The sequence below is a fragment of the Mauremys mutica genome, chromosome 7 (assembly GCF_020497125.1).
Source record: "Mauremys mutica isolate MM-2020 ecotype Southern chromosome 7, ASM2049712v1, whole genome shotgun sequence".
Taxonomy (NCBI): domain Eukaryota; kingdom Metazoa; phylum Chordata; order Testudines; family Geoemydidae; genus Mauremys; species Mauremys mutica.
The window spans coordinates 44,670,364-44,696,930 of NC_059078.1; the positions used below are offsets into that span (position 1 = coordinate 44,670,364).

At 48.7% G+C, this 26,567-nt stretch overlaps 1 protein-coding gene across 3 annotated transcripts in view; it reads right to left on the minus strand.

The window, feature by feature from the left end:
• The window catches only part of STAB1 (stabilin 1), a 117,724-nt gene that overhangs the window by 63,396 nt on the left and 27,761 nt on the right, over positions 1-26,567 (minus strand). For all 3 annotated transcript variants that reach the window (XM_045024398.1, XM_045024397.1, XM_045024399.1), the window contains 12 exons: positions 26,086-26,148; positions 24,185-24,298; positions 23,674-23,727; positions 19,525-19,605; positions 17,839-17,997; positions 16,336-16,398; positions 14,016-14,117; positions 12,392-12,478; positions 4,210-4,321; positions 3,286-3,466; positions 2,863-2,956; positions 682-840 (listed from right to left, as the gene is read on the minus strand). In XM_045024398.1, coding sequence (XP_044880333.1) covers positions 682-840; positions 2,863-2,956; positions 3,286-3,466; positions 4,210-4,321; positions 12,392-12,478; positions 14,016-14,117; positions 16,336-16,398; positions 17,839-17,997; positions 19,525-19,605; positions 23,674-23,727; positions 24,185-24,298; positions 26,086-26,148 — 1,269 coding nt within the window. The remainder of the gene's footprint in view (positions 1-681; positions 841-2,862; positions 2,957-3,285; positions 3,467-4,209; positions 4,322-12,391; positions 12,479-14,015; positions 14,118-16,335; positions 16,399-17,838; positions 17,998-19,524; positions 19,606-23,673; positions 23,728-24,184; positions 24,299-26,085; positions 26,149-26,567) is intronic.

Genomic DNA, 26,567 nt, shown 5'->3' on the forward strand with positions numbered 1-26,567 from the left:
AAAAAGAAATTAAAAGACTACCATGGATTTTTCAAACAGATGAGAGAAAAATACAGGCCAAACTATGGGCCTTCCTACCTTGAAGATGGCTAGAGAGACAGGAATTTGACCAAATGGATGGCCACTTTAACTGCTGTAGCTATTTGATGTATTTATTATATATTTTAACACTCCCCAAACCTACCTCCACATATCAGTTGTCTGAAACCAGAAATTACAGGACACAAGAACCCAGAACTCCCTGTGGCAGGAAAGACCAACAGCCCATGAAGCTGTGCTTCTGGCAGTGGCCTACACCTGATGCTTCAGGAGAATGAGCTACCCCCATGATTCCCTTGACTAGCTGTGCAATGCTGTGTATGGGGAAGGATGGCTAGAGAGGTGTCTGTGGGGAGCGCGTTAAATAAAAAAATAGTTATTAAACGTAGTACTTGCTATTCAAAGAATTCTCAGCTTTTTATTGGTTACTAGTATTTCATTGAATCATACTGTATAAGGACTAAATTTTGCTGATTTAATGGAAGCCAATTTCTTTCAGACACACCAGTCGAGTAGGCCTTGCTGCTGACATTCCTGGAGCAACAAGAATTGCTGCTCCTAGGAATTTCAGACTGCTACAGTGTGGTGTACATAGCAAGTGTCCATAAATCTCAGCGATGGACCAGTTAGTGCTGAACTTACCTGTCCAGGTCCAACAAAGCTGCAGTCTGCATTCATGTGGCAGTCCCCTCTTGTCTCCAGCACACAGTTATCTATAGCAACACAGGCTTTTCCATCCCCAGTCCAGCCCTTGTTACACTGACAGGTAGCAGTACCAGGGCCTGTACTGGTACATATGGCCTGTGGGGGAGGGGAGAAAGGCAAATTAAACTTAAATGAAAACAAATTAAAATAAAACCATTGATGATGGGAAACCTTCCCAGGAAGTAATATAATGAACTGGCTAGTACACATGTTTAACAGTCTCCCCCAATTGGGTAGAATTAGAATTGCTCAGTTGTGTGTCATAAGCCCTACTCTGTTAACAGAGATTCACCTTGAGCTCATGCAATAGGAGACGGGTTTTGGAGGAGGATGAGAATTTTATCCTTGCTGTTGCTGCAAAGCGCTGAGTACACCGTCTGTGTGGTGCTCTGTCTGTCTGTCTAGTGGTGACTGAGCCACAGACAGAGGTTGAGGAGTCTGTTAAAGCCCTGGCTCAAGCAGTAGCGGTCACGTATTTAAGATCCAGAGGACCCAAGTTCAAACCTACTGCCAATGACCCAGCCCCAGGGCACCATTACACCTACAGCTGCAAAATCACAGGAGGCTGCAGATGTGTAACAGCATCATCATAATATCCAGTTGTTATATAGCGCTATTCATCAGCAAATTACAAAAATAATAATAAACAGCCCCTGTAATAGGTGAATGGGTCTTGGAATACCTCTTCCACCTGCTCTGGTACCACCCAATTACCCATGGACAATAGCAGCTGACTGGTTCCCAAAACAGGGTACAATAAACTTGGTTTCCAAAATAATACTGATTATAAACCAACTGGAAGAGAGGCAGAAAGACTTAGCATAGTTTTGGAAAAAAACTCTTTATCCGTTGCAATTCCTCCCGCAACTCTCCACAGTTTCACTCCTACACTTCACCACCCTAACATGTAACCAGGGACAAATCTCAGAAGTGTGGGTAGGGTGACCAGATGTCCTGATTTTATAGGGACAGTCCTGATATTTGGGGCTTTTTCTTATATAGACTCCTATTACCCCCTCCCCCACCCCCGTCCCGATTTTTCACACTTGCTATCTGGTCACCCTAACTGTGGGTTTCTATCTAGATATTTAGATAGTCCCCATCAATGCAGTATCTGAACACCTTCGAATGAACAATTAAACAGATTCTGGCTCAAACCATCCAGATCTTTAGTTTTGCAAAATTGGATTGTGAATTTTATGAGAACAGGTGCTCTTGTTAGATTTCATGCACTTCCCATTGCCAGCTAGGCTGCAAATGATGCAGGAGGAACACCCTCATGATGTTATGGCTTTTCCACTTCTGGCTTCTTTTAGATCTGTGGAATGCAGACTTTTCAACCTCTCCAAAAGACTCAGATTTAGTGGGTGAGCTGGTCTGTTTTTATTGTCTCCATACACTAGGTTTTGCATAAAACCTGGGATGGATTCTCTGGGACCTGTCTCTAATAGTTCCAAAGTGGCGGGGGGGGGGGGGGGGCGCAGAAACACTTCCCTGGAGAAATCCTATAGATTTGTATTAATAGGGATGAAACCAAAAGGGTTCTATAGACAATTACTCTAAAATTACATAGGATTTCATAGAGAATGAGACCCTTTCTATAGCTGTTCTGAGCCATCCTATAGAATTCTATACCAGGGACATTAGTCACTATTGAATTAAATAGGATTTTTCCATGAGGAAGATCTCTCCAGAACATTCCAGCCTGACACAGGCAAAAGAGCTCATAGGTAACAAATCAAAGATCTGAGGCAGCTGGTCCTTCTTAAAGAGACCCATCCTTCATTTGCCCCACTCCCATCTGCTTTCCCTTTATATGACCTAGATGCATTCCTCACACTGAAGTTTAAAAAACATGATTATGCTTTGCTCTACTGTAGCACTGTCCATCCACAGGCATCAGTGTGCTTTACAAACATTAATTCATTATGCCTCACATCACCACTGGGAGGTAAGTGTTGTTTAACCCCATATTACAGAAGGAGAAACTGAGGCTAAGCAGGTCAAATAATGTGTCCTTGGCCACACAAGTCAGTGGCAGATCTGGGAACAGATCTACTGAATCCTGGAGCCCCGTTCTCGACAGTAACTAATGTTTCTCCCGTGTTACCCACTCACATTTTCTGAACAGCTTCCTCGTTCTGGCTTCCTACAAAGATCAATGGGCAGGCAGGAAAATCCATCCCCTTCATAGCCATCAGTACAGATGCACCTTAAAAACCAAGCACAAAAAGACGTGAATTCCCAAGCACAGAACGGCAGCGAGGCAGAGGGTGTCTGCTAGCACTGCTCCATTAAAATTCAGCAACGAGCATGGGCAGGATTGCACATCTTTAACACGGTGAGGACATTCTTTGATGCTGTGATTTCCTGTGGCGTAGGTGTCTATGTGACATACATAACCATGTACTCACCAATGCACAGAGCTGGCTACACCTATTTATATTACTGAAGCCCCACTGTGCCAGCTGCTGTACAAACACGCACAGCGACACAGCCCTGGCCCCAGCGTACCCCGCCCCCTACTATGTACATAATAACCTTGCTGTGTTGTTGAGACTGCAGACTGCGTTCCGGTGACAATACTGAGATGCAGTCGGGCCACAGTTCTGAGAAGTCTTGTCACAGAATTCCCCTGTATAGCCATCCTTACATGAACGGGACTGGCACTTTCCCTTGCTGCCCGGCCTGTTATCACAAATTCCATGGATGCAACCGCAATCTGTCAAACGCATGGAGAAGAATCAGTTGCCTGGTCAGTTGGCAAACTCCTGCAGAGAGAGCACCTTTTAGATTTTCAAATTTCTCTTGCAGTCTCTTCTCAAACCAAATGATTGTCAGATTAGTTCTCAATTCTTAGAAGTCACCTGGGAGATATTTCTGCTTTTCCTGAAAACATGCCTAATTGAGCAGATCCTCATCTGGCATAAGTCAATGTAGCTCCATTGATTTCAAGGCAGTCACACTAATTTACATCAACCAAGGATGTGGCAAAATGTTCTCATCATTATGAGTAAAGGGCTGGGGAGGGGGGAGCTAATGGAAATGGACATTCAAAGCCATCAGAGTTACACCCTATCTGGGGCTGGTAAGCAAGGATGACAGCATTTTATCTTCAGTCATTGGACTCCAGGCCCTCAGAGCACTTAGAGATGGGAAAGATTTATTGGGTCATTCCCCCCTGACAGAGATGGATTCAAACCCCTTCAAAACACTGCTGGGGGGATTCCAAAATCTGGATCTGAATTTTTCAGTTGAGCCCATCTCCATCTGCCAGACATTGATCCGTGCTTTGTCTACTCCAGCATGAAATGACCCAAATGAAGGGCCTAACTTGTGAAACTAGTCCATAGAGCTCCCTGCTAGGAAAGGGTCCATGCCTACATTCCCCCGCCCACTTTGCTCAGTTTACTGCCTTGCATTTCCTGTTACCCATCAGGGTTGCTTTCTTGAGGAATTACAGACCTTCATCACAGTTCTCCCCGTGCTTGTTTGGGTTTGAGCAGATGTGGCAGGCTATTCCTTTGAAACCCTCAAAGCAGAGACAGTTGCCGTTCCCTTGCAGTCCATCACTACACTGGAAGAAAAGCAAAAAGAAAACTGACGTGAACAAGTTGGAGGGAAAATATACCTGACAGAGACATTAATGTCTAGTAAGGGAAACTTCGCAGGTTCCAGAAAAGCATGGAGGATTGTAAACCATTTTAGAAGCAAGAAAAAAAAACAACACAGGCTAACATGGTCCTGGTGACCAGAAGCAAAGAAGCTGAACATTAAAATGGTACTTAAATTGAGATAGCAACTGAAAGTTCAGATGTTTATTCAGATCTCTTGGGTCTGCAAAACTGGGCTGGAAATGCCATGTGAACACACACATGACTTTTTGGAGCTTCTGCTTTTGGTCCCAGCTGCAGGCAGGAAGCACAAGCAAAGTGGAAGAGAAAAACAGACCAAATTTTTTCAAATATCAGAAAAGATTGAGCTCAAGTTTTGGATGAAGTTTCAAGTCTGCTTCTACTTTACGTAAACCGGGTGACCTGTGTCCAGTGGGAATAAGATGAGTGTGTAGTGATGACGTGAGTTATTTCCCGTACATTCAGAATAAAAACAAAAAATGTTGGTAGTGGTAACAGAAAATACTGCATAGTAGTCAGTTCCAACAGAGCTAGTGCCAAACCAAATGCCTTGTAATATTTTGTATTTGAGTCCCAGAGTTACACACTGACAAATACCATTTGGAATTGCAGCACATGAGCACACATTGTTCTTCCCATGGGTTTGGCTCTGAGGGTTATTTTGTTCAGAAGGATCAGCCCTGAATATATATTAATCCATAGCCTTGATCGAGTCTTCTTCCACAAGAGAGAAAAGTTATCCCTGTTATTGTATGTCACACTGTGATATCTGTGATGCATCCAGATTTACACTGTTGTTCTTCGAGTGATTGCTCCAATGCATTCCAGTTAGGTGTGCGCGCCGCGCGTGCACGGCTTCTCCGGAACTTTTTTCCCTAGCAACCCCGGCGGGCCGGCTGTCGCCCCCTGGAGTGGCGCCGCCATGGCGCTAAATATATACCCCAGCCGGCCCGTCCGCTCCTCAGTTCCTTCTTACCGCCCGTGACGGCAGTTGGAACTGTGGAGTGCTTGATAGCTCTTCACGTCCCTAGCTTTCTCTAGTTCATTGTTGTACATAGTTAGCATAGTTAGTTATAGTTGTTAAGTTAGCATAGTTAGTGTTAGATAGATAGGCTAAAAAAGGGGGGGTTCCCCCTTTTTTGCCTTAGCCGGTGCGGGCTCATGCCCAAAGCACCGGGCTTTAAGCCCTGCACGGGGTGCCAGAAACCGATGCCCGTAGGAGACCCGCACGACGCGTGTCTCCGCTGCTTGGGCGAAGGGCACCGAACTGACAAGTGCCAGATCTGTTTGAAATTCAAACCGCGGACCCGCAAGGACCGAGATAGCCGCTTGAAACAGATCCTCATGGAGGAGTCCCTCCAACCACCGGCACCGCCCGCGCCGCCTCCACGGCCTCCTCCCGTGCAGGGCACACTGCCGGCACCGTCTGCGGCACCGCCGGCGAAGAAAGCGGTTGCGAAGACTCGGCACCGCTCGCTCTCGCCCGCCAAGAAACAAAGACTGGCGAAGGCACTGGCTCAGGCTCGCGTGCAGGACTCCGCCAAGGCGACTCCGCAGCCTGCAGCCCCTGTGGTGCCTCTGCACAAACAGTGCACTGCACCGGTGACTCCGGCGCCGCAAGGGCCGTCGAGTCCGGCGCCGCCGCGCTCCCCGGTGCCGTCCGTGGTCGAGCCTCGGCGGCCGTCGACGCCGGAGACGTTTGCCTCCGCGCGAGAGCTGATACAGCTCATAGAGGCTCCAGGCCTCCGGCCCCCGGCACCGCCGGCGCGGGCTGTCGTCTCCAGGGGCAAACCGGCAGCAATGGTCCGGCCACCCTCCCTGGAATCAAGGCGTGGACGTCGGACACGGTCCCGGTCTCGTTCCCGCACCGTCGACAGCTTGCCGTCCCGCCGATCGCGGTCCCGGCACCGCACTCCCTCGCGGCACCGATCGCAGTCTGCCCGTCGGTCGAAGTCCCGGTACCGCTCCGCTTCGCGGTACCGGTCGCACTCCCGACGTCGCACCAGATCGAGGTCGCCACCATATCGGCACCGACGGTCTCAGTCCCGGCACCGTTCCCGGCACCGCGACTCCCGCGGCCGCTCCAGACGTCGCGGTTCGCGCTCTCGGTCGAGCTCCCGGCACCGGTCGAGCTCCCGGCACCGCGATGGCCAGGGTCGGTCTCGGCATCGGAGATCTTACTCCCAGTCGAGCTCCCGGCACCGGTCCAGCCCCCGTCACCGATCGAGGTCCCAGCACCGGTCGAGCTCCCGGCACCGTGGAGAGAGTCGAGCGAGGTCGCCTTCCCGGCGTCGAGGGGAAGAGCAGCCCTCGGCGGTATGCCCTGGACCCTCATTGGCACCTCCCTGGCCTTCCCGCCCTGAGTCGGTCGCCTCCGGCGTAGAAGCCTATGGGCTCCCGCCTCCGACGCCACCAGCCCAGCCTAGTGGGGCCCAGCAGTGGGGTTTTTGGGTCCCATGGGCGCACTATGAGTCGGACGCTGTGCCCGTTCCGCCGAGGCCTCCAGGGGTCCAACGCAGAGTCCCAGAGGCGTCGATATCTCGTCCACCGCCATCCCCACCACCATCCGTTCCGGTGGCACCAGAGGGCCCCTCCGAACCCCCAGCCCACCATGCAGTGGACCCCTCTTCGGCTGAGGTCGTTCAGGAGTTATCCTCCTCATCCTCTCCCGATGAGGCAGTGGCCGGCGCGGCATCAAGGGAGCCGCCCCCCGTTGATGCCAAGGCGCATCAGGACCTACTCCGCCGTGTGGCGACGGCTATGGACCTCCCTGTAGAGGAGGTAAAGGAGGACGAGGATCCCATCACAAACGTAGTGGGGTCAGACTTGCCGGTCCGGGTTGCGTTACCTTTTGTGCGCACGGTCCAAAAGAACGCCGCCACCATTTGGCAAACGCCCGCTTCCGTGCCCCCCACAGCCAGGGGCGTGGAAAGAAAGTACTCAGTCCCTCCCACGGGCTATGAGTACCTGTATGTGCATCCAACTCCGGACTCCCTGGTGGTACAGTCAGTTAACGATAGGGAGCGTAACGGCCAGCCGGCCGCTGCTCCGAAGTCAAAGGAGGCACGTCGGATGGACCTTCTCGGCCGAAAGGTCTATTCTGCAGGGGGCCTGCAGATGAGAATTGGTAACCAGCTGATCCTCCTGGCCAGATACGTGTTCGACATACTCACGTCCCTGGCCAAGTTCACTGACCTCCTGCCGTTAACATCCCGCCAGGACTTCACCACAATGTTAGAGGAAGGGAGGCGATCCTCTCGCTCCTCCATTACAGCCGGCCTTGACGCGGCGGACTCAGGGGCACGGACCTTAGCAACAGGGGTCACGATGCGACGCATCGCCTGGCTTCAATCTTCCACCCTGCCTCCAGAAGTCCAGTTTACGCTCCAGGACTTGCCCTTTGACACCAAGGGCTTGTTCTCGGAAAAGACGGATTCGCGGATCCAATCACTAAAGGACGGCCGGGTGGCAATCCGTACACTCGGTATGCATACGCCGGTGACGCAGCGCAGGCCATTCTGCCCACAACCCTCCCGCTATCAGTCGCGGTACCGACCCTACCCGGCTCGGCGACCGGCCCAAAATCGCCGTCGCCCGTTGGGCAACCGCCGAAACCAGGGCCAGGCCGCTTCCAAAGCCCCACAGGCGCCGAAACAACCCTTTTGATGGGACGCACGAGGGCTGCACATCACTCTCCCCTCCGGATCCTCCCCGTTTATTTCACAACCGCCTCTCCCGTTTTTTCTTGGAGTGGTCCCGAGTAACGTCGGACAGCTGGGTGCTCAGCACGGTCCACTCGGGATACCGTCTTCACTTTGTTTCGCCCCCTCCCTCCCACCCACCTTCCCTGTCCCTCTTCAGGGACCCCTCTCACGAGCAACTCCTCTTACAAGAGGTCCAGACTCTGTTGAGCGTGGGTGCCATAGAAGCAGTGCCTCAAGACAGGCGGGGCAGGGGATTCTACTCCCGTTATTTTCTCATCCCCAAGGCGAAAGGAGGGCTACGTCCTATCCTGGACCTTCGCGAGCTGAACAAGTACCTGCTCAAGCCCAAGTTTCGCATGGTCACCCTGGGGACCATCATTCCCTCTCTGGATCCGGGAGACTGGTTTGCGGCCCTCGACATGAAGGACGCCTACTTCCATGTCGCTATCTACCCCCCTCATCGGCGCTACCTTCGGTTTGTGGTCAACGACGCCCACTACCAGTTCGCCGTGTTGCCATTCGGCCTTTCGACCGCCCCCAGAGTATTCACCAAATGCATGGCGGTCGTCGCCGCAGCACTGCGACGGAACCAGATACACGTTTACCCGTATCTGGACGACTGGCTGATTCGCGGTCGCTCCAGGCAACTTGTGGAGAGTCAGATAGTAGAGGTCCTGGCTCTCTTTCGGCGCCTCGGTCTTCTCGTCAATACCGAGAAGTCAACTTTGATTCCGACGCAGCGAGTCGAATTCATTGGGGCGGTCCTCGATTCCACGATGGCCAGAGCCTGTCTCCCTCGCGCTCGACACCAGACGATGGTCTCCATCATCCGAGACCTCGTCAATTTCCCGACTACGACGGTGCGGTCATGCCTCCGCCTCCTGGGCCACATGGCATCGTGTACGTACGTCACCGCGTACGCACGACTTCACCTTCGTCCGTTTCAGTCCTGGCTCGCGACGGTGTACCGCCCGCATCGCGACACCATCGACATGGTGGTCACAGTCAACGGGACGGCTCTCGACTCCCTCCGCTGGTGGCTCGACCCGGAGGTCGTCTGCGCCGGAGTCCCGTTCCACCCTCCTCGGCCATCGGCAACGTTGACCACGGACGCCTCTGCGCTCGGTTGGGGCGCTCACCTGGGAGACCTGCACACTCAAGGCCTCTGGTCAGCGAGCGAGCTCACACTCCACATCAATGTCCGCGAGCTCCGAGCGATCCGCTTTGCATGTCACACCTTTCGGACCAACCTACAAGGCCGCTGTGTGACAGTGTTCACGGACAACACAACAGCAATGTTCTACGTGAACAAGCAGGGCGGAGCCCGCTCGTCCCCCCTCTGCAAGGAAGCGATCCTCCTGTGGGGCTTCTGCGTGACCCACTCCATTCACCTGGAAGCGTCCTTTCTACCGGGAGTGCAGAACACGCTGGCCGACCATCTCAGCAGGTCGTTTCTCTCCCACGAGTGGTCCCTCCGTCCCGACGTTGCTCACACGATCTTCCAGAGGTGGGGGTTTCCCCGGGTCGACCTCTTCGCCTCCAAGGCGAACAGGAAGTGTCTCCAGTTCTGCTCGTTCCGGGGGCACTCGCCGGGCTCTCTGTCGGACGCTTTCCTGTATCCGTGGCAGACTCACCTCCTCTATGCCTTCCCTCCGTTTCCGCTCGTGCACAGAGTGCTCCAGAAGCTTCGGAGGGATCGAGCCACCATGATACTAGTGGCTCCAGCCTGGCCGAGGCAGCATTGGTACACCCTGCTGCTCGAGCTCTCCGTTCGGGAGCCCATTACCCTCCCTTTCTGGCCGGACCTCATCACACAGGACTTCGGCAGACACCTCCATCCGAACCTGCAGCCCCTCCATCTTACAGCCTGGTACCTGCGTGGTTGACCCACGCAGAGAGGGACTGTTCGGCGGCCGTGCAGCAAGTCCTGCTTGAAAGCAGAAAGCCTTCCACTCGTACCACCTACATGGCGAAATGGAAGAGGTTCGCGCTCTGGTGTGACCAGCAAGGGCTCAACCCATTCATGGTACCTGTCTCTACCATCCTAGACTACCTATGGTACCTTAAGGAGCAGGGTCTGGCGGTTTCCTCCTTGCGGGTCCACCTCGCATCGGTGTCCGCCTTTCGTCCGTCAGTAGAGGGTCGAGCCATCTTTTCCAATCCGATGGTCTCATGCTTCCTGAAGGGCCTCGACCGCTTATACCCGCCAGTGCATCGCCCTGCCCCGACCTGGGACTTGAACCTCGTCCTGGCCAGGCTCATGCGTCCACCATTCGAGCCTATGGCCACGTGTTCTCTCCTATACCTCTCCTATAAAACGGCCTTCCTGGTTGCCATAACATCGGCAAGGAGAGTCTCGGAGCTCCGAGCGTTGACGGTGGGCCCCCCCTACACCGTCTTTCACGCGGACAAGGTGCAGCTTCGTCCTCACCCAGCCTTCCTACCAAAGGTGGTCTCGGCCTTCCACCTTAATCAGGACATCTTTCTCCCGGTCTTCTTCCCGAAGCCCCATGCTTCGCCCCGGGAACAACAGCTCCACACCCTCGATGTCCGTAGGGCGCTGGCGTTTTACATCGTCCGGACGAGGTCCTTCCGGCGTTCCACGCAGCTCTTCATCGCAGTCGCTGATCGCATGAAAGGCGAGCCGGTCTCTACCCAGCGCATTTCCTCCTGGGTGACTCAATGCATCAGGTCATGTTACGAGCTGGCTCATGTGACACCATGCCGACTCACCGCTCATTCTGCGAGAGCGCACGCCTCGTCAGCCGCCTTCCTGAGCCATGTCCCCATCCAGGACATCTGCAGAGCGGCCACCTGGTCTTCGGTCCACACCTTCGCCTCCCACTACGCGTTGGTGCAGCAGTCTCGAGAGGATGCAGCCTTTGGCTCTGCGGTATTGCATTCCGCCACGTCTCACTCCGACCCCACCGCCTAGGTAAGGCTTGGGATTCACCTAACTGGAATGCATTGGAGCAATCACTCGAAGAAGAAAGGACGGTTACTCACCTGTAGTAACTGTTGTTCTTCGAGATGTGTTGCTCCAATCCATTCCAGACCCGCCCTCCTTCCCCACTGTCGGAGTAGCCGGCAAGAAGGAACTGAGGAGCGGACGGGCCGGCTGGGGTATATATTTAGCGCCATGGCGGCGCCACTCCAGGGGGCGACAGCCGGCCCGCCGGGGTTGCTAGGGAAAAAAGTTCCGGAGAAGCCGTGCACGCGCGGCGCGCACACCTAACTGGAATGGATTGGAGCAACACATCTCGAAGAACAACAGTTACTACAGGTGAGTAACCGTCCTTTATTGTGAAAAAAGACGCTCAATGAATAAAACATTATAGTGAGATTTGAAAGCACAACAGCCTGGAAATGTTAAGTTTAGTTCCAACAGCAGCCATAACTTGCCTTGCAAATACAACATGTAGTACTTCACTTCTGCGCAGGGCATTAACAACTTGTATACAGTCATATATGCATGTAATGTGAGTTAGTTATGAGTGGCAGCTATTGGACTAGGGTGACCAGATGACAGGAAGAAAATATCGGGACACATTTGGGGCGGGGGGTCCACCGGCAGAGAGAAAAAAAAAAAAAAGGAGTACCGCAAAATATCCGGACAGATTGCGTCCCGACCAAACATCGGTCAGGACGCGGGACAAACACCTCAATATTGGGACATCTGGTCACTCTATATTGGACACATTTTGCTCCAAGTTACAATGGTATAAATCCTAGAAGAGGCATTAATCTCAGTACAAGACATTTTGGTGTGCGTAGCTATGATTTTGTTTTCTATCTTCAGGAGACAAAAAGAAATGCCTCGCTCCCCATCTGTAAGATTGTCTGTCTTTAATTTTCTCACAAGCCTGCTCCCTGGCCAGACAGGCAGACTTCTCACATTTAAAGGTGTAGTATACAGAAATCAATAACTATGTACAGCACAGACACTGTCCTTACTTTCTCTAGACTGTAAATGATGCCTCTTGTCAGAAGAGAAAGAGGCAGAGAAAGAAAGAAGCAAAGACAAGATATCTCCACCCTTTAAGATGGACAGCAAGAGTAACAGAATTAAGATTATGTCTTTCCCATCCTTTGTCTATACCCAAGCTTTGGGTGTGCTGTTTCTTTGGCCTTTGCAAAGTTGAGCACAAGACACTGATAATTTCCATGTTTGGTGCAAAGAATGTGAATTCCTGGTAAACACTGCCAATTGGATGCACATAACCAAACTCCCCAGCTTCCCACTAGGAGTTTGAAAAAGCTAGTATAATCCAACCATGGGTCCAACATAGTGGGTTCTGGTGCACTTACATTCCCTCTGCCATAGCATGGATTGGAGAATCCACCAGGGCATGGCATGCAGTCAAGACCAAAGAATCCTTTGCAACACCCAGGTTTCTGAAAAAGACGTAACATTGGTACACCGTGTGGAGAAGCTTAATGTTATAAACACCATACAACACGTATATGGTCTGAACTCAGATCTTTTTCTCTTGTTCCTCTCAGTGCTCAGACTATGAGTTTGCCATTCTCCATTTCCAAGTATTAAATTTAGCTCTTCCAGTGGCGGTGGATTAATCAAGAGGACTATTTGACCTGGATTCTGAACTATGCCTCCAATATCCTCCACACCTCGATTCCCCCCTCCCCCAGCAATACCCTCTTACGATACCCAACCAGGGTTTTTTTTTCCCCCACCCTAGCAAAACCTACTTCCCTCCCCTCCCCTCCTGCCCATGAGCTGGATTTTGAGGCCTTGTGTTTTTGATTGTTCTGGGCCATGTCTGCCCTTTGTCCATCCTTGCCAAAAGCTGCATCATTTCACAAGGTCACACATCAGTGTGTACGCTTGGCTCCCTGATGTCTGATCACTTGCAAGCACCATGACAGTTCTAGCCAGGATGAGGCTGTTTCCCAAAACACCTGATAAGGTTTCAACAACAGGATACGATCACTCTGCAAGCTTAGTGTGCACTCTCTAACTGCACTCTGTTTCCTTTGAGACATGCATGGGGCTCTGTGACAGAAGTTAACGCCATGCTCTCTGCTACGGTGTTTCCTCCACCACAGCCTGTCACATTCAAGGTGGCTCGTGCAGATTTAGCCACGCAGCTTCAATCAGCACTTAACCGGGGAGTCATGCAGATCAATCCTCATGTGTTTTGCTAAATATTTACCCCTAGGAGGGAACTTCCCCAGTTAGTGCAATCCACCCCCAGTCCAGTGACAGGACACAGGCTATAGATACACTTTGAGCAGGGGGTGTGATTCTCAGCTCAAGGAGACATACCTGCACTAGATCTGATTGAGTTAGCATGCTAAAAATAGCATACCCACAGCAGCATGAGCAGTAGAAGCTAGCTGCCCCCAGTGCACACCTAGCTGAAGCCATATATACACACAAATTTTAGCATGTTAACCGAATCAGTGGGAGTGCGGGTTTGTCTCCTTGAGCTGGGACTCTCACTCCTGGCATGAAGTATATCCATACCTTTAGGGTACGTCTATCCTGCAGTTGGGAGATGTGACGGAAGCTCGTTTAGACATATCTGAGCTAGCTCTGACATGGACGAGCCAGTGACAAAAGCAATGAAGCCACAGTAGCATGGGAGGTAGTCACTGACCTGAGTATGTACCCAGGGGTCTGGGTGGGTGGATCTAGCTGTGCCATCACCCATGCTTCATGGCTATTTTTACTCAAGTTAGATTAGCTCAAAGCTAGCTCCGGTACGTCTACACATGCTGCAATCACACCTCCCAACTGCAGGGTAAACATACCCTTAGTGTGGGAGCACTTCCTCCTCCCTGCCACTTGTACTCCAATTGGGAACCACCCAGTTCAAGGCAAAACATTCTCCTCTAGCTAAGCCAGGAGAAGCCAAATTAAGCTCCCTTGAATTAGAATGTGCCTTTGGATACTGTACATCACACTTACCAGAATGGTTTGATTGCAGTACCGGGCACAGCCCTTCTTCAGGACATTCAAGCCTAATGGATCATGGACGTAGACACATTCACTTGGATAGATCTCCTGAGCCTTCAGAAATGAAACAAGTCATCAGCACAACAGCTATGTTCATGCTTTTTTCCTGCCCCTTGCTGCAAAGGCTAACTGTCTAGCATTGAGCTAGGAAGTTCATGAGAGTGTCAAGGTGAACTGGAGTACTTGTGGCACCTCAGAGACTAACAAATTTATTTGAGCATGAGCTTTCGTGAGCTACAGCTCACTTCTTCGGATGCATAGAATGGAACACAGACAGGAGATATTTATACATACAGAGAACATGAAAAGGTGGAAGTATGCATACCAACAGGAAAAGTCTAATCAATTGAGATGAGCTATCATCAGCAGGAGAAAAACTTTTGAAGTGATAATTAAGATGACCCATAGAAGGTGTGAGAAGAACTTAACATAGGGAAATAGATTAAATTAGTGTAATGACCCAACCGTTCTCAGTCTCTGTTTAAGCCTGAGTTAATTGTATCTAATTTGCATATTAATTCGAGTTCAGCAGTCTCTCTTTGGAGTCTGTTTTTGAAGTTTTTTTGTTGCAAAATTGCCACCATCAAGTCTGTCACTGAGTGGTTAGAGAGGTTGAAGTGTTCTCCCACTGGTTTTTGAATGTTATGATTCCTGATGTCAGATTTATGTCCATTTATTCTTTTGCATAAAGTCTGTCCGGTTTGGCCAATGTACATGGCAAAGGGGCATTGCTGGCACATGATGGCATATATCACGTTGGTAGATGTGCAGGTGAACGAGGGGAGGGGTCAGGGCTCTTAGAATCATAGAATCTCAGGGTTGGAAGGGACCTCAGGAGGTCATCTAGTCCAACCCCCTGCTCAAAGCAGGACCAAACCCAACTAAATCATCCCAGCCAGGGCTTTGTCAAGCCTGACCTTAAAAGCCTCTAAGGAAGGAGATTCCACTACCTCCCTAGGTAACCCATTCCAGTTCTTCACCACCCTACTAGTGAAAAAGTTTTTCCTAATATCCAACCTAAACCTCCCCCTCTGCAACTTGAGACCATTAATCCTTGTTCTGTCATCTTCTACCACTGAGAACAGTCTAGATCCATCCTCTTTGGAACCCCCTTTCAGGTAGTTGAAAGCAGCTATCAAATCCCCCCTCATTCTTCTCTTCTGCAGACTAAACAATCCCAGTTCCCTCAGCCTCTCCTCATAAGTCATGTGCTCCAGCCCCCTAATCATTTTTGTTGCCCTCCGCTGGACTCTCTCCAATTTATCCACATCCTTCTTGTAGTGTGGGGCCCAAAACTGGACACAGTACTCCAAATGAGGCCTCACCAGTGCTGAGTAGAGGGGGATGATCACATCCCTTGATCTGCTGGAAATGCCCCTACTTATACAACCCAAAATGCCATTAGCCTTCTTGGCAACAAGGGCACACTGGGATGGGAGTGCGGGCTCTGGGGTGGAGCCAGGGATGAGGGCCCCAGGTTTGGTGTGGGGCTCCGGGTTTGGGGAGAGGCTCAGGACTGGGGCAGGGGATTGGGGCGTGCGGCCAATGGGAACGCAGAGCCAGTGCTCGGGGCAGGGGCAGTGTGCAGAGCCCCGTGGACCCCCTGTCTATGAGCTGGACCTGATGCTGGCCACTTCCAGGGCGCAGCGCGGCGTCAGAACCAGTAGGGGGGACTACTAGTTTTTACTGGCTGGCCGCCATGGACCCTGGGTGCTGAGCAAGGCAAACCAGTGCCTTGCATTCTGTGACCCAGTACTGGGTCACAACCTGAACTTTGAAAATCACTACACTAGAGGAACAACAACATGGTTTTGGTAGAATCAAGGTTGGTGATTCCTTTGAGTGGCAGTTGATTAGCACGTTGAAAGGGCAGGATGACAATGGTTGGGCTTCAAGATCTGGCTGGTAGTAAAGGTTCTGTCTCTGGTGGAGTCAGGGTGTTAAAAGTCTAGTTTCACTTAACACACACAATGCTTCATGTCACTCCAGTGATCAGGTTCTGCACACTTCAGAAACAGAGGCAGCATAGACCAGTGGATTAAGCCTTGGACTAGGACCAAGGAGACCTGGGTTACACTCCTGGCTTTGTCACTGACTTGCTTTGTGACATTGAGCAAGTCGCTTCCCCTCATTGTACCTCAGTTTCCCCTCCCACCCGTTGTCTGTCTTGTCTATTTAGATTGTAAGCTCTGTGAGTTATCAGCACTCTTACTATATATCTGTACAGTGTCTAGCACAATGGGTGCTATTATAATACAAACAAAATATTTACCATTTTTGTGCTGTGAGGTGGGCAAACGCTGGTGTTCAGGGCCCCACAATCAACACAAGAGCCCTGTTATAAAACCAAGAGAATAAAAGTCCTTCCCATGAGAGTATTTACATTTATACACATTCAAACATAACCCCATTTTATGCTCATACATGAAGAACAATACAGAAATATTGCTTATGACACCTTTTTTTGCACCATAATAAGAAATATGACCGAAGAAGTTTTAAGAAGTAAAGGTTGAGGAACAAGGTGAGTTTTTCATTTAAAGAAAAAATGTTTCCCAGATAATTTCTGTGGGTATTGCTCACATCTCAAAGTGCTGGTTTTTACACAGGTACATCTCTGAGAAATGAGGACAAACCAGTCAGGGCTTTGGCTAGTAGATACTGTTTGTAGCTGTGTTGGAAGCTGTGATTTACAGTTAATGCTTTAGGTCTTACGACACCCAGAAGTATTGTGGACTCTTACGTCACTTCTGGGCTATTACTGGGGCACACAAGTGGACCTCAGACCTGTGACGGGCCCCACTGGCTTCAGTGGAGCTCTGTGAAGCATATACATGAACCAGCTCTGGCCCAAATGTGGCACAGTGTGTGAGAAAAATACCCAGAATAAGCTCCTTCCTTCAGTGTAAATTACTCTTTCTGTGGCCTCAGTGCAGTGAGTCTTCATTTCAGATGTAAATAATTTTCAACAACAGAAGTGACGGGGCACCAAATTTGTGTGGAACATAGGGAATTTGGGACGAAAATGAGGGATGCTGGAGAGGTTTGCTGTGTGGGAGGAGGGAGATGCATGTCTTCCATTGTAGGATCAGCACTTGCTGCATCTCTACGTGTTCCTGCAGTGACTTCAACAGGACAGCAGCCAGCCTCTTTGAAAAAGTGCCATCAGTAGGCATTGCAAAGCCAAAGGGCATTTCAAAAGATTTAGTTTGCATAAATAAATAAATATCATTCGGCTTTTATAGCAACAAAACAGCTGTGACTGAGCAGAAGCTCTTGCTGCTTCCCAGTCCAAACTAATAGGAGACAGATGTTCAGAGTCAGGTGATCAGGCATTATCAAACTGGTTGATAGCTCTGGTATAAACAGGAAGGACTGCATCTCAAACAATTCCCAAATAGCAGCCCTCTGAAGAGCTGAACACCTTTCTGAATCATGGATATCTTGGGTAGGAGGAAAAAAGTGCTGCTCTAAGTCTTTTGTCAAAAAAAACAAACAAACCCAACCCTAAGAGAAAACAGCTGACTTCCCAGCAAGGTGGTGTGGCAGCGTTAGCAGAAGAAATGCTCACAGCACATACACTGGCTAGCTATGGAGGCAGTCTAGCGCCAGGGATCATAATGGAGGTGAATTTAATTCACAGTGTGAGAATACACAGACGCACCTTCTGTGCTCAAATATAGTCTATCTTAGGTTTTTCTATAGCACCCTATAGTGGTGAGTCTTCACCTTGCTACACACCCACTGGGGGAAAGAATGGAAAAACTTGACTTACTGCTATGATTTTGTGCTGTACTTCATTGCACCTCTGAGGCAGAATGGGGATTATTGAAGGAGGAATGAAGATGCCATCCAAGGTATGAATGATACCATTTGATGCCACAATGTCCCTCTTGTTTAAGGGAATCCCAGAATCATCCAACAGAATTCTCCCCTGTTCCAAAAAAAAACCCCAAAACAAAATCAATACCCTAAGTCATTCCCACTCAAACAATGTAAGGAGACATGCTGGTAAATTACAATAGGCAGTCTCTTCAATATCAGCTACACAATATCCATCTTTCCTAGTGGAAATCATGCATGGGACGGGGGGGGGAGAATGCATAATAGCTTTAAAGAAATCTAGTTTATTAAGCAGAAGACATAGCAGAGTTGGCCTGAGTCACAAAGTCCTGTTCCAGTGTGACGGTGCACCCCATAAGGCTTCATTGAAATATGCTTATTAATGTATATACATGACTTAACTGGAATATGTTTTATGCTACATATGCCATGTAGTATCTCTGTAAAGGTTATGATCGACTGAATCTATTCATCCTATTTGTATGCATGTGTCATTGTTGTATTCCAAGTTATGAATATTGGCTGTATACTTGCTTGATTTCTAAGTAGCCTTAGTAAAGCATTCGGCCAGCTTGAGAAAGGAATGTGCAAATTAAGTGCCCAATGAAGAAACACTTAAAGGACAATTAATCTTGGAAAGCTCCAATCCACATAAGAAATCTACCTGAGGACGTTCAGGGTAGCATGTAAACAATGGCTGCTGCCTGTAAACTGGGTCATGCATGGACATGTGACTCCAAAACTCCATCTTGGAGCTGGACTTTGCATAGGAGAGAGGAGGGAGTCTCCACCCACAAGAGAGAATCTACTTAAACCCCTGGGAGACCCCTCCATTTTGCCTTCAGCTGGCTAAAGGGATAGCCTCTCCACCCCCAAGGATACCTGAAAGAAACTGGAACAAAAGACAGTAACTACAGGGGGTGTGAGTGATTGCTGGACCCAGACTAGAAGGAGACTAGTCTGTAAAAGGAAGCTTACTGGAACACCGAGGGTGAGATTTTGTCTGTATTCAGTCTTCTTACTGTATTAAGATTCAGACTTGCGTGTTTTATTTTATTTTACTTGGTAATTCACTTTGTTCTGTCTGTCACTACTTGGAATCACTTCACTCCTACTTTCTGTATTTAATAAAATAACTTTGTACTTATTAATTAACCCAGAGTATGTGTTAATACCAAGGGGGGGTGGGCAAACAGCTGTGCATATCTCTCTGTGTTATAAAGGGCAAACAATTTATGAGTTTACCCTGTATAAGCTTTACAAAGGATAAAATGGATTTATTTGGGGTTTGGACCCCATTGGGAGTTGGGCATCTGAGTGTTAAAGACAGGAACGCTACTGTTAGCTGCTTTCAGCTGAGTCTGCAGCTTTGGGGCACATGGTTCAGACCCTGGGTCTGTGTTGGGGCAGACTGGCGTGTCTGGCTCAACAAGACAGGGTGCTGGCGTCCCAAGCTGGCAGGGAAAGCAGGGTCAGAAGTAATCTTGGAACATCAGTTGGCAGCCCCAAGGTGGTTTCTGTGATCCAGACTGTCACATCCAGAACCAAACTTTCCCAAAGTTTTGAGCGTTTATATTTCGGGTTTGCTTTCAGCCCATATCTAGCATGTGGCACTTACATCCTCAGTGATATTGATGGTAAGTATCTGGTTTGCCATGGTTATAATCTGTGTCATCGTTGTCAGCTTCTCTACAGTCACCTGAAATATATATACAAAAAGGAGACAATGCTATGAAAAACAAACTGGAGGAGGAGAGAGAGCTGTATGTATTTCAGAATCACTACACATTCTCTCCCTAAACCACCTTTGAAGAGTTGACTAATATTTAAACTTTCCTCTGCAAAATACACATGACTAAGGCTATGATTTAGTCATAGGTATTTTTAATAAATGTCATCGACAGGTCACGGGCAATCAACAAAAATTCACGGCCTGTGACCTGTCCGTGACTTGTACTATAAATACACCTGCCTACACTTTTTTCTTTGGGGGGGGGCGCTCCAGGGGGCTGCTGCTGGAGGGGTGCGGTGGGGGATATCTTTTGGGGGCCTGCTGTTTGTGAGGGGGGGAATGGCCCAGAGCCAGACTCAACCTTTCTGGACTAGTGTACCCCTTTCAGAACTCTGATTTGTCTTGAGTACCTCCAAGTTTCACCTCACTTAAAAACTACTTGCTTACAAAATCAGACCAAAAAAAAATACAAAAGTGGCACAGCACACTTACTGAAAAATTGCTGACCTTCTCATTTTTGCCCTATAATTATAAATCAACTAGAATATAAATATTGTACGTACATTTCAGAGTATAGTATATAGACCAGTATAAACCAGTCATTGTCTGTATGACATTTTAGTTTGTACTGACTTTGCTAGTGCTTTTTATGTAGGCTGTTGTAAAACTAGGCAAATATCTAGATGAGCTGATGTACCCCCAGAAGACCTCTGCGTACTCCTGGTTGAGAACCACTGGTCTACAGTATGTTTGCAAAACATAACAATAATTGCGTTCCCTGAACAGAGAGACCAGGCTGGTGTAGCACAAATCATGTTGGAAAATGGTTGTCATTTGCACACTTCTGTTCTTAACCTGGACAGGTTTATAAAAAGTAGAGAATAAAGGGAGGTAGCTAAGAACCTCATGTTAACAGCTCACCTATGATATAAATCAACACTTTTTGTGTCTACAGGATCAGATAACTAAAAGTAAACTCACATCAAGGAATTAGGTACTGATCAAAAGCCAGTGAAGTCAATGGAAATTCTCCCATTGACTTGTATATGCTTTGGACCAGGCCTTATCTGAGCTGATGAAATATGGGTGTTAGTTGTGCTGGACAAAAACAAAAAACCAATAAAGAAAAAACACAAACAAAAGGGGGTATGTTCTCACCAGGTGAAATTCACCCCCACGCAGAGCACTAGCACAAGGTCTGTGCACCATGTAAGCACTATATAGTAACTAAATACAGCCTTTCTACTAAATCTGGTCCTTCTTTTTGCTAACCTGAAAGATAACACTATAACTAATACACATTTATTTAAGCAATTATATTGTTACTTAGAATCTTAATTTTTACATTTTTTTTATGTCAAATTGATGAATTTCCTATCTCCTAGATCAGGGCGGGCAAACTTTTTGGCCTGAGGTCTGCATCAGGTTTCGGAAATTTGTATGGAGGGCCGGTTAGGGGAGGCTTTGCCTCTGCAAACAGCCAGACATAGCCTAGCCTCCATGCCCATCCACCCCCCACCCTGCTACCTGTCCCCTGACCACCAGGAACCCCTGCCCCTGACTGTCCCCCACCACCTCATCCAACCCCTCCTCTCATTCCTGACTGCCCTCTGAGACCCCTACCCCCATTCTACCCCCCTGTTCCCTACCCTCTGACCGCCCCAACCCCTAGCCACCACCCTGAACTCCTCTGCCCCCTCACTGCGCTGCCCGGAGCACTGGTGACTGGCGGCCGCTCAGCTGGAGACAGCCACGCACCGCACAGCACAGAGCACCGGGTCAGGCCCCGGCTCTGTATCTGTGCTGCCCCAGGAGCTCACAGCCCTGACACCCAGAGCATTGCGCAGGAGGGGGAACAGCAGGGGAGGGTTGGGGGAGGCTGGCCTCATAGGCCAGGAGCTCAGGGGCTGGGCAGGAGGGTCCTGGGGCCATAGTTTGCCCATATCTGTCCTAGATGGTTAACTTCTTGCTTGTGATTTGTTTCATGCTGCATTTGGACAGAAATTGGAATTCATTTAAAAATGCATAAAACCAGCATTTTAAATTTTTTTTATTAGTGAAACAAAAAACTCTTAAATGTGCTGGATACATAAGAAAAAAGTTTGACAATGTTTTGCTCTTAAAACTAAGTTAGCTAGTGAATTGAACTGATTGTTTCTGGACATTGTGTCCTGCATGTTTTTAGAACCAGTAGATTTCATCTGCTCACACCTTGTTTTACTCATAGATTGGAAGAGGAAAAGAAGCTTTTTTGACTCCCAATCTGTTTCCTCAACTGACATTTAGAAAAAGGTAAACACCAGCATTTGCTCCATTGCAAAGTCTGAAAATATAATACCTGACACTGTGACATACTTAAACCCTGACCCAACATCAAAAATTAAAGATGGTTACTCACTGATTCTAAATATAATTTAAAAAACAGCTCCCTTTAACTCATTACAATTTGAGGAAGGCTTATTAATGTAGCATTTTTATCTATTATAATTATTTTAATAGACTATAGTAAATTTAGGCCTCAATATAGGTAGCACTAATTTCAAATTTAATTTTAAAACAGGTTGATTTTTTTAAAAAGAAGAATATATTTATTTTTTTTTATTTCTGTAAAATCAGATATTTTGAGCCTGGATGATTCAAGCACTGGTTGCCAATAGCTATGATTCAGAATGGTCAAAAAGTTATCTCAGACTGGCAGCCATTCAGTGGCCTATATGCAATGAATTTGGTGGATCTCAGTCCAGTTTCTAGTGGGCAGGCGTCCATAGCACAAAATCCATTAACAAAACTGGTATTAACTGGTTCCTTTGTTGGCAATCTCAGCAAATATGCCTAATCTAGAAACTAAACACAAATACTCCTGTTCTTTTTAAGTGGGCTGGAGACTGAACTCCTGCCAGGTCAAGATTGAGGCATGTTGGAGTGGACATGCCACTATCTGTGCTCTACCAGTTATGTGGGTAGAGGGGTCCAGAACCGGCAGTCTCACACCTTTTCACAAATTATATTTAAAAACATCTAGAACAGAAGGGAAAAAAGCCTGGATCTTTTGGAAATTTTAGACTACACAAGTGTGATGGAGTAGGAACTGTCTGTGTGGGGGATGGGAGAGCAGGGGGTGACTTTAGGTGAGGGACAGGACCTGGGCCTGTAACCTGAGCCAGGCAGGGGGGAGGGGGAGTAAACACCTTTGCCCGGGAAGCTGTACAAAGGAGGGGAGCCTGCTAGAGAAGGTTTGGGCAGTTTCGGTTTTGGGCTGGGTGGTGGAATTCAGGGAATACCAAGCTGGGATCCAAGCACCCTGAACCCCCAGAAGGACCTGATTGAGGGGTCCTGGTTGTGCCTACAAGCTCTGCTGTAGACTGCGTTCCTGTTGTCCAATAAACCTTCTGTTTTCTGGCTGGCTGAGAGCCACTGAGTCTCCCTGGAAGAGGGGTGCAGGGCCTGACTCCCCCATACTCCATGACAACAAGGGAATGGATTACACGACAGTCATCCTTAGTATGAATCCACTAATTTCAATGCATTTAACACCAGGGGTGAATTTGACCCCAAAAGGACCAACATATTGCTCTTAACATTGCCTTATTTATAAATCTTAATGGCAAACTTTGGAAATTCCTAATTAACCTTTTGAAAATGAAGGGAAAAAACCAACCATTTGTGTCTCATAGGTTTGTGTGGAGTAATATTTTCATTTTAATGATAGTGTTAAAGAAAACAACCCCCTCTCTCTCCTTCCCAACCCCCCTCTGCCGCTGCCCAAGAAACTAAGGGCTTTATCATTATGGCCCTGATCCAGCCAAGCACTTAGACACGATTAACTTTAAGCATGTGAGTAGACCCATTGAAGTCAGTGGGATGACTTAAATGCTTTTCTGCCTCAGGGCCTCTGTCACATCTCTCTCTTCCTCTGTGGGAAGCCTAAGCCCTGAAGAGGTAGCTAGAGGGACACTGAAGAACTGAACACAAGTCAGTGTTTAAATATATGCTGGCCCAAAGGATTCCTATACACTAGAAACAAAGATGCCTTACCGCTGCTCCAGTGTAGATGTGATGTTTCACAAGCTCCTGAAGCTTATTTATCCCCTGGGGAGGGAAATGGAGTTAATAATGACAATAAGTAGATGCTCAATCTTGGCATTCAGCACAAAGAAGAGGGAACTGAAATAAAGCATTCTGGTAACCAGTGAATTTGAACTGTATGTGGATTTTTACAGTATCTTTACTTGAAAGGTAATTTTTTAAAAATCTGCATTTAACAATATAACCAAACTAGTGATGCGTTTGCCATTGCTGGTCATATCAGCATGAAAAACAGAGCTTCCTTCTGGAGCATTACAGGAACTGGGACACACTTTGCTCAAATATGGAAAGAGCAACTTCCAGCGGAGATAAGCTCATCACACGCATTTGAGTCTTTGCATAAAATTGAGTTTGCCAATACCATTTTGGTCTAACTGATCATACCCCCTTTGACACAAGCCTGTCCCATGAAACCTAATGTCACAAAATGAATTCATCCAAAACACTGATGAAATCTCACCTCTGTAAAAAGATAAATAAGCCTCCCATCTCTTAACTTATCCACTCCATTGTTGCTTGGCACAAACACAGTGAAGGGTCCTGGTCCATCCAGTATCGAAGGCAGGCCACAGTTCTGCAAATATTAAACAGCAGTGGAATGAAACTTCTTAGTCTAAAACAAGGATGAGTTAGTGAAAGAAGGGCTGTAAGAAAGGGAGAAGATTCAGAGAGGCCCTGTAGTCCACTAGGGACTTTGCTACTGCTAATAAACGTATCAGGGCCGCCCAGAGGGGGGGGGGGGGGCAAAGGGGGCAATTTGCCCCGGGCCCCCAAGAGAACAGCAGAGGCTCCCGCCTCCGCCCCTCTCCTGGAGCCTCAGCGCATCAAGCGCCGTGTCTCCGCCGGGGCCTCTGAGCCCCGCCCCGCTCAGAGCCGCATGGTGAGGGGGCGGGGCTGGGAGCTCCGGGCTGAGCTCAACTCCCTCCGCTCGGCGTGGAGCTCCCAGCCCCGCCCCCTCACCACGCGGCTCTGAGCGGGACGGAGCTCAGGCCCCGCTGGCCACACACTGCGGCTGTTCCGGCGAGGCGCTGAGACTCCGGGTGAGGAGGGAGCCGGGGGTAAGAGGCTGGGGCTGGGGGGAAGCGGGACCCGCCGCCGAAGCGCAGCCCGGTCTTTGGCGGCGGGGGGCCCCTTCTGTTCCGGGACCCGCCGCCGAAGTGCCCCGAAGACCCGCGGCGGGGACCCCCCCCGCCGAATTACCGCCGAAGACTGGGCTGCACTTCAGCGGCGGGTCCCGCTTCGGCGGCAATTCGGCGGCGGGGGGGCTCCCGCCGCGGGTCTTCGGGGCACTTCGGCGGCGGGTCCCGGAACGGAAGGGCCCCCCGCCGCCGAAGACCCCGGGCCCCCGGAATCCTCTGGGCGGCCCTGAAACGTATACTAAAAATGCTCAGATTCTGCTGTGATGGGCAGTAGCATAAAGTCCTAATATAGACAGACAAGAATCTGTCCTAGAAAGACAGCTGAGCCAAAGAAGCTATTGGCAGAAAACAGTTGTAACAACAGTTTAAACAGAGCTCCTGTAAGCAACTGGCATTTCACTAATGCTTTCTCATTGAAGCTTTCACACAAACCAGAATACATATTCCCAGACTAATCGCTCTATCTGAATACAACTAGAGAGAGAAAAATAGAATAAAAGCTATATTCCAAGATGTGTTTAATGCATTTTGCAAATGAACAGTAACTGATGGAATGGCCCCCTAAAAACAGGAATGCTGCAAAACATTTCAGACTGTAACACTACAGGGGGGTTGGACTGCTCAGGGGACTAACAACAGGATATGGAACATTTCCCTTGTAGGCCACCAGGTCAAATCTGGCTCATGAACAGAGGCCTCAGGGGATTATCATCTTAAAACTATTTGTGTTTAAGTATCTGTATAAAATGCAACAGCGGTTTCAATCCAGTTCCTAGTGGGCAGGTGTCCACAACACAATCAAGGCTTTCATTAGCAGTCACAGCAGAGAGGCCATGGACTGAATGAATCTACTCTCTTCTCTCTCCTAGATATGGGCCCCTCTTTGGTTCAGGTGTGAAGTGTGTTGGTGGGGAAGCTTGAACTGTAGCTGACTGTGCTGTACCTGCTTTCTATGGATAAAGAGAAGACTTCCGTCGTCAGGATGTCAACCGGCACTTTTCACCTGCACTAAGTTTTCTTATAAAGTAAGCAAAATGAAAGTGGTGACATTGCAAAAATGTCAACTACAGAAAGTCAAGCTACTGAAGCTATTTTTTTAAATGCAGTTTTTCAGTACAAACAGCTATCCTGTTTCCCGAGTTAATATTACAGCTGTAATAAAGCAAACATTCACAGTCCCCCATACTGCACTTTCCTGAGGGACAGACTGAAACACCCTCACCTCCAGGATAGTTTCAAATCGACTGAAGATCTCCATTGAAGCAAGGATCTCCCCAATGGTTTTCTGCAAGCAGAGATAAAAGGAAAGGGGAAAGAATGGATGGGATTCAAGTGAGGTCAAGGCAAGAACTAGAGCGCCCTTTGTTTCAAAACTTGCAAGTTGTGCACTAGAGAAGTCATAGAATACTGTAGTTCCCATTGTATTTTAAAATAATCTGCCATAACTGGTTGACCCATCAGCAACCTAGACTGATGTAGTTTAGATCTGAGATTCAATCCTACACACAACAGACCCAGTCTTCAGAAGTACCATGCACATTTGTAGCTTCCACTGCTGTCAATGCATGACTCTGCCTTTTGCAGACTGATCTTAGTGGGAGCTAACATGTGCTCATCAGCTCGGCAAAGATAGAACCATGTGCTTTCCCCACCTTTTCCAAAATCAGCTCTGTTCTTGTACGTAGGCAGTGAATGGCAGTGCAC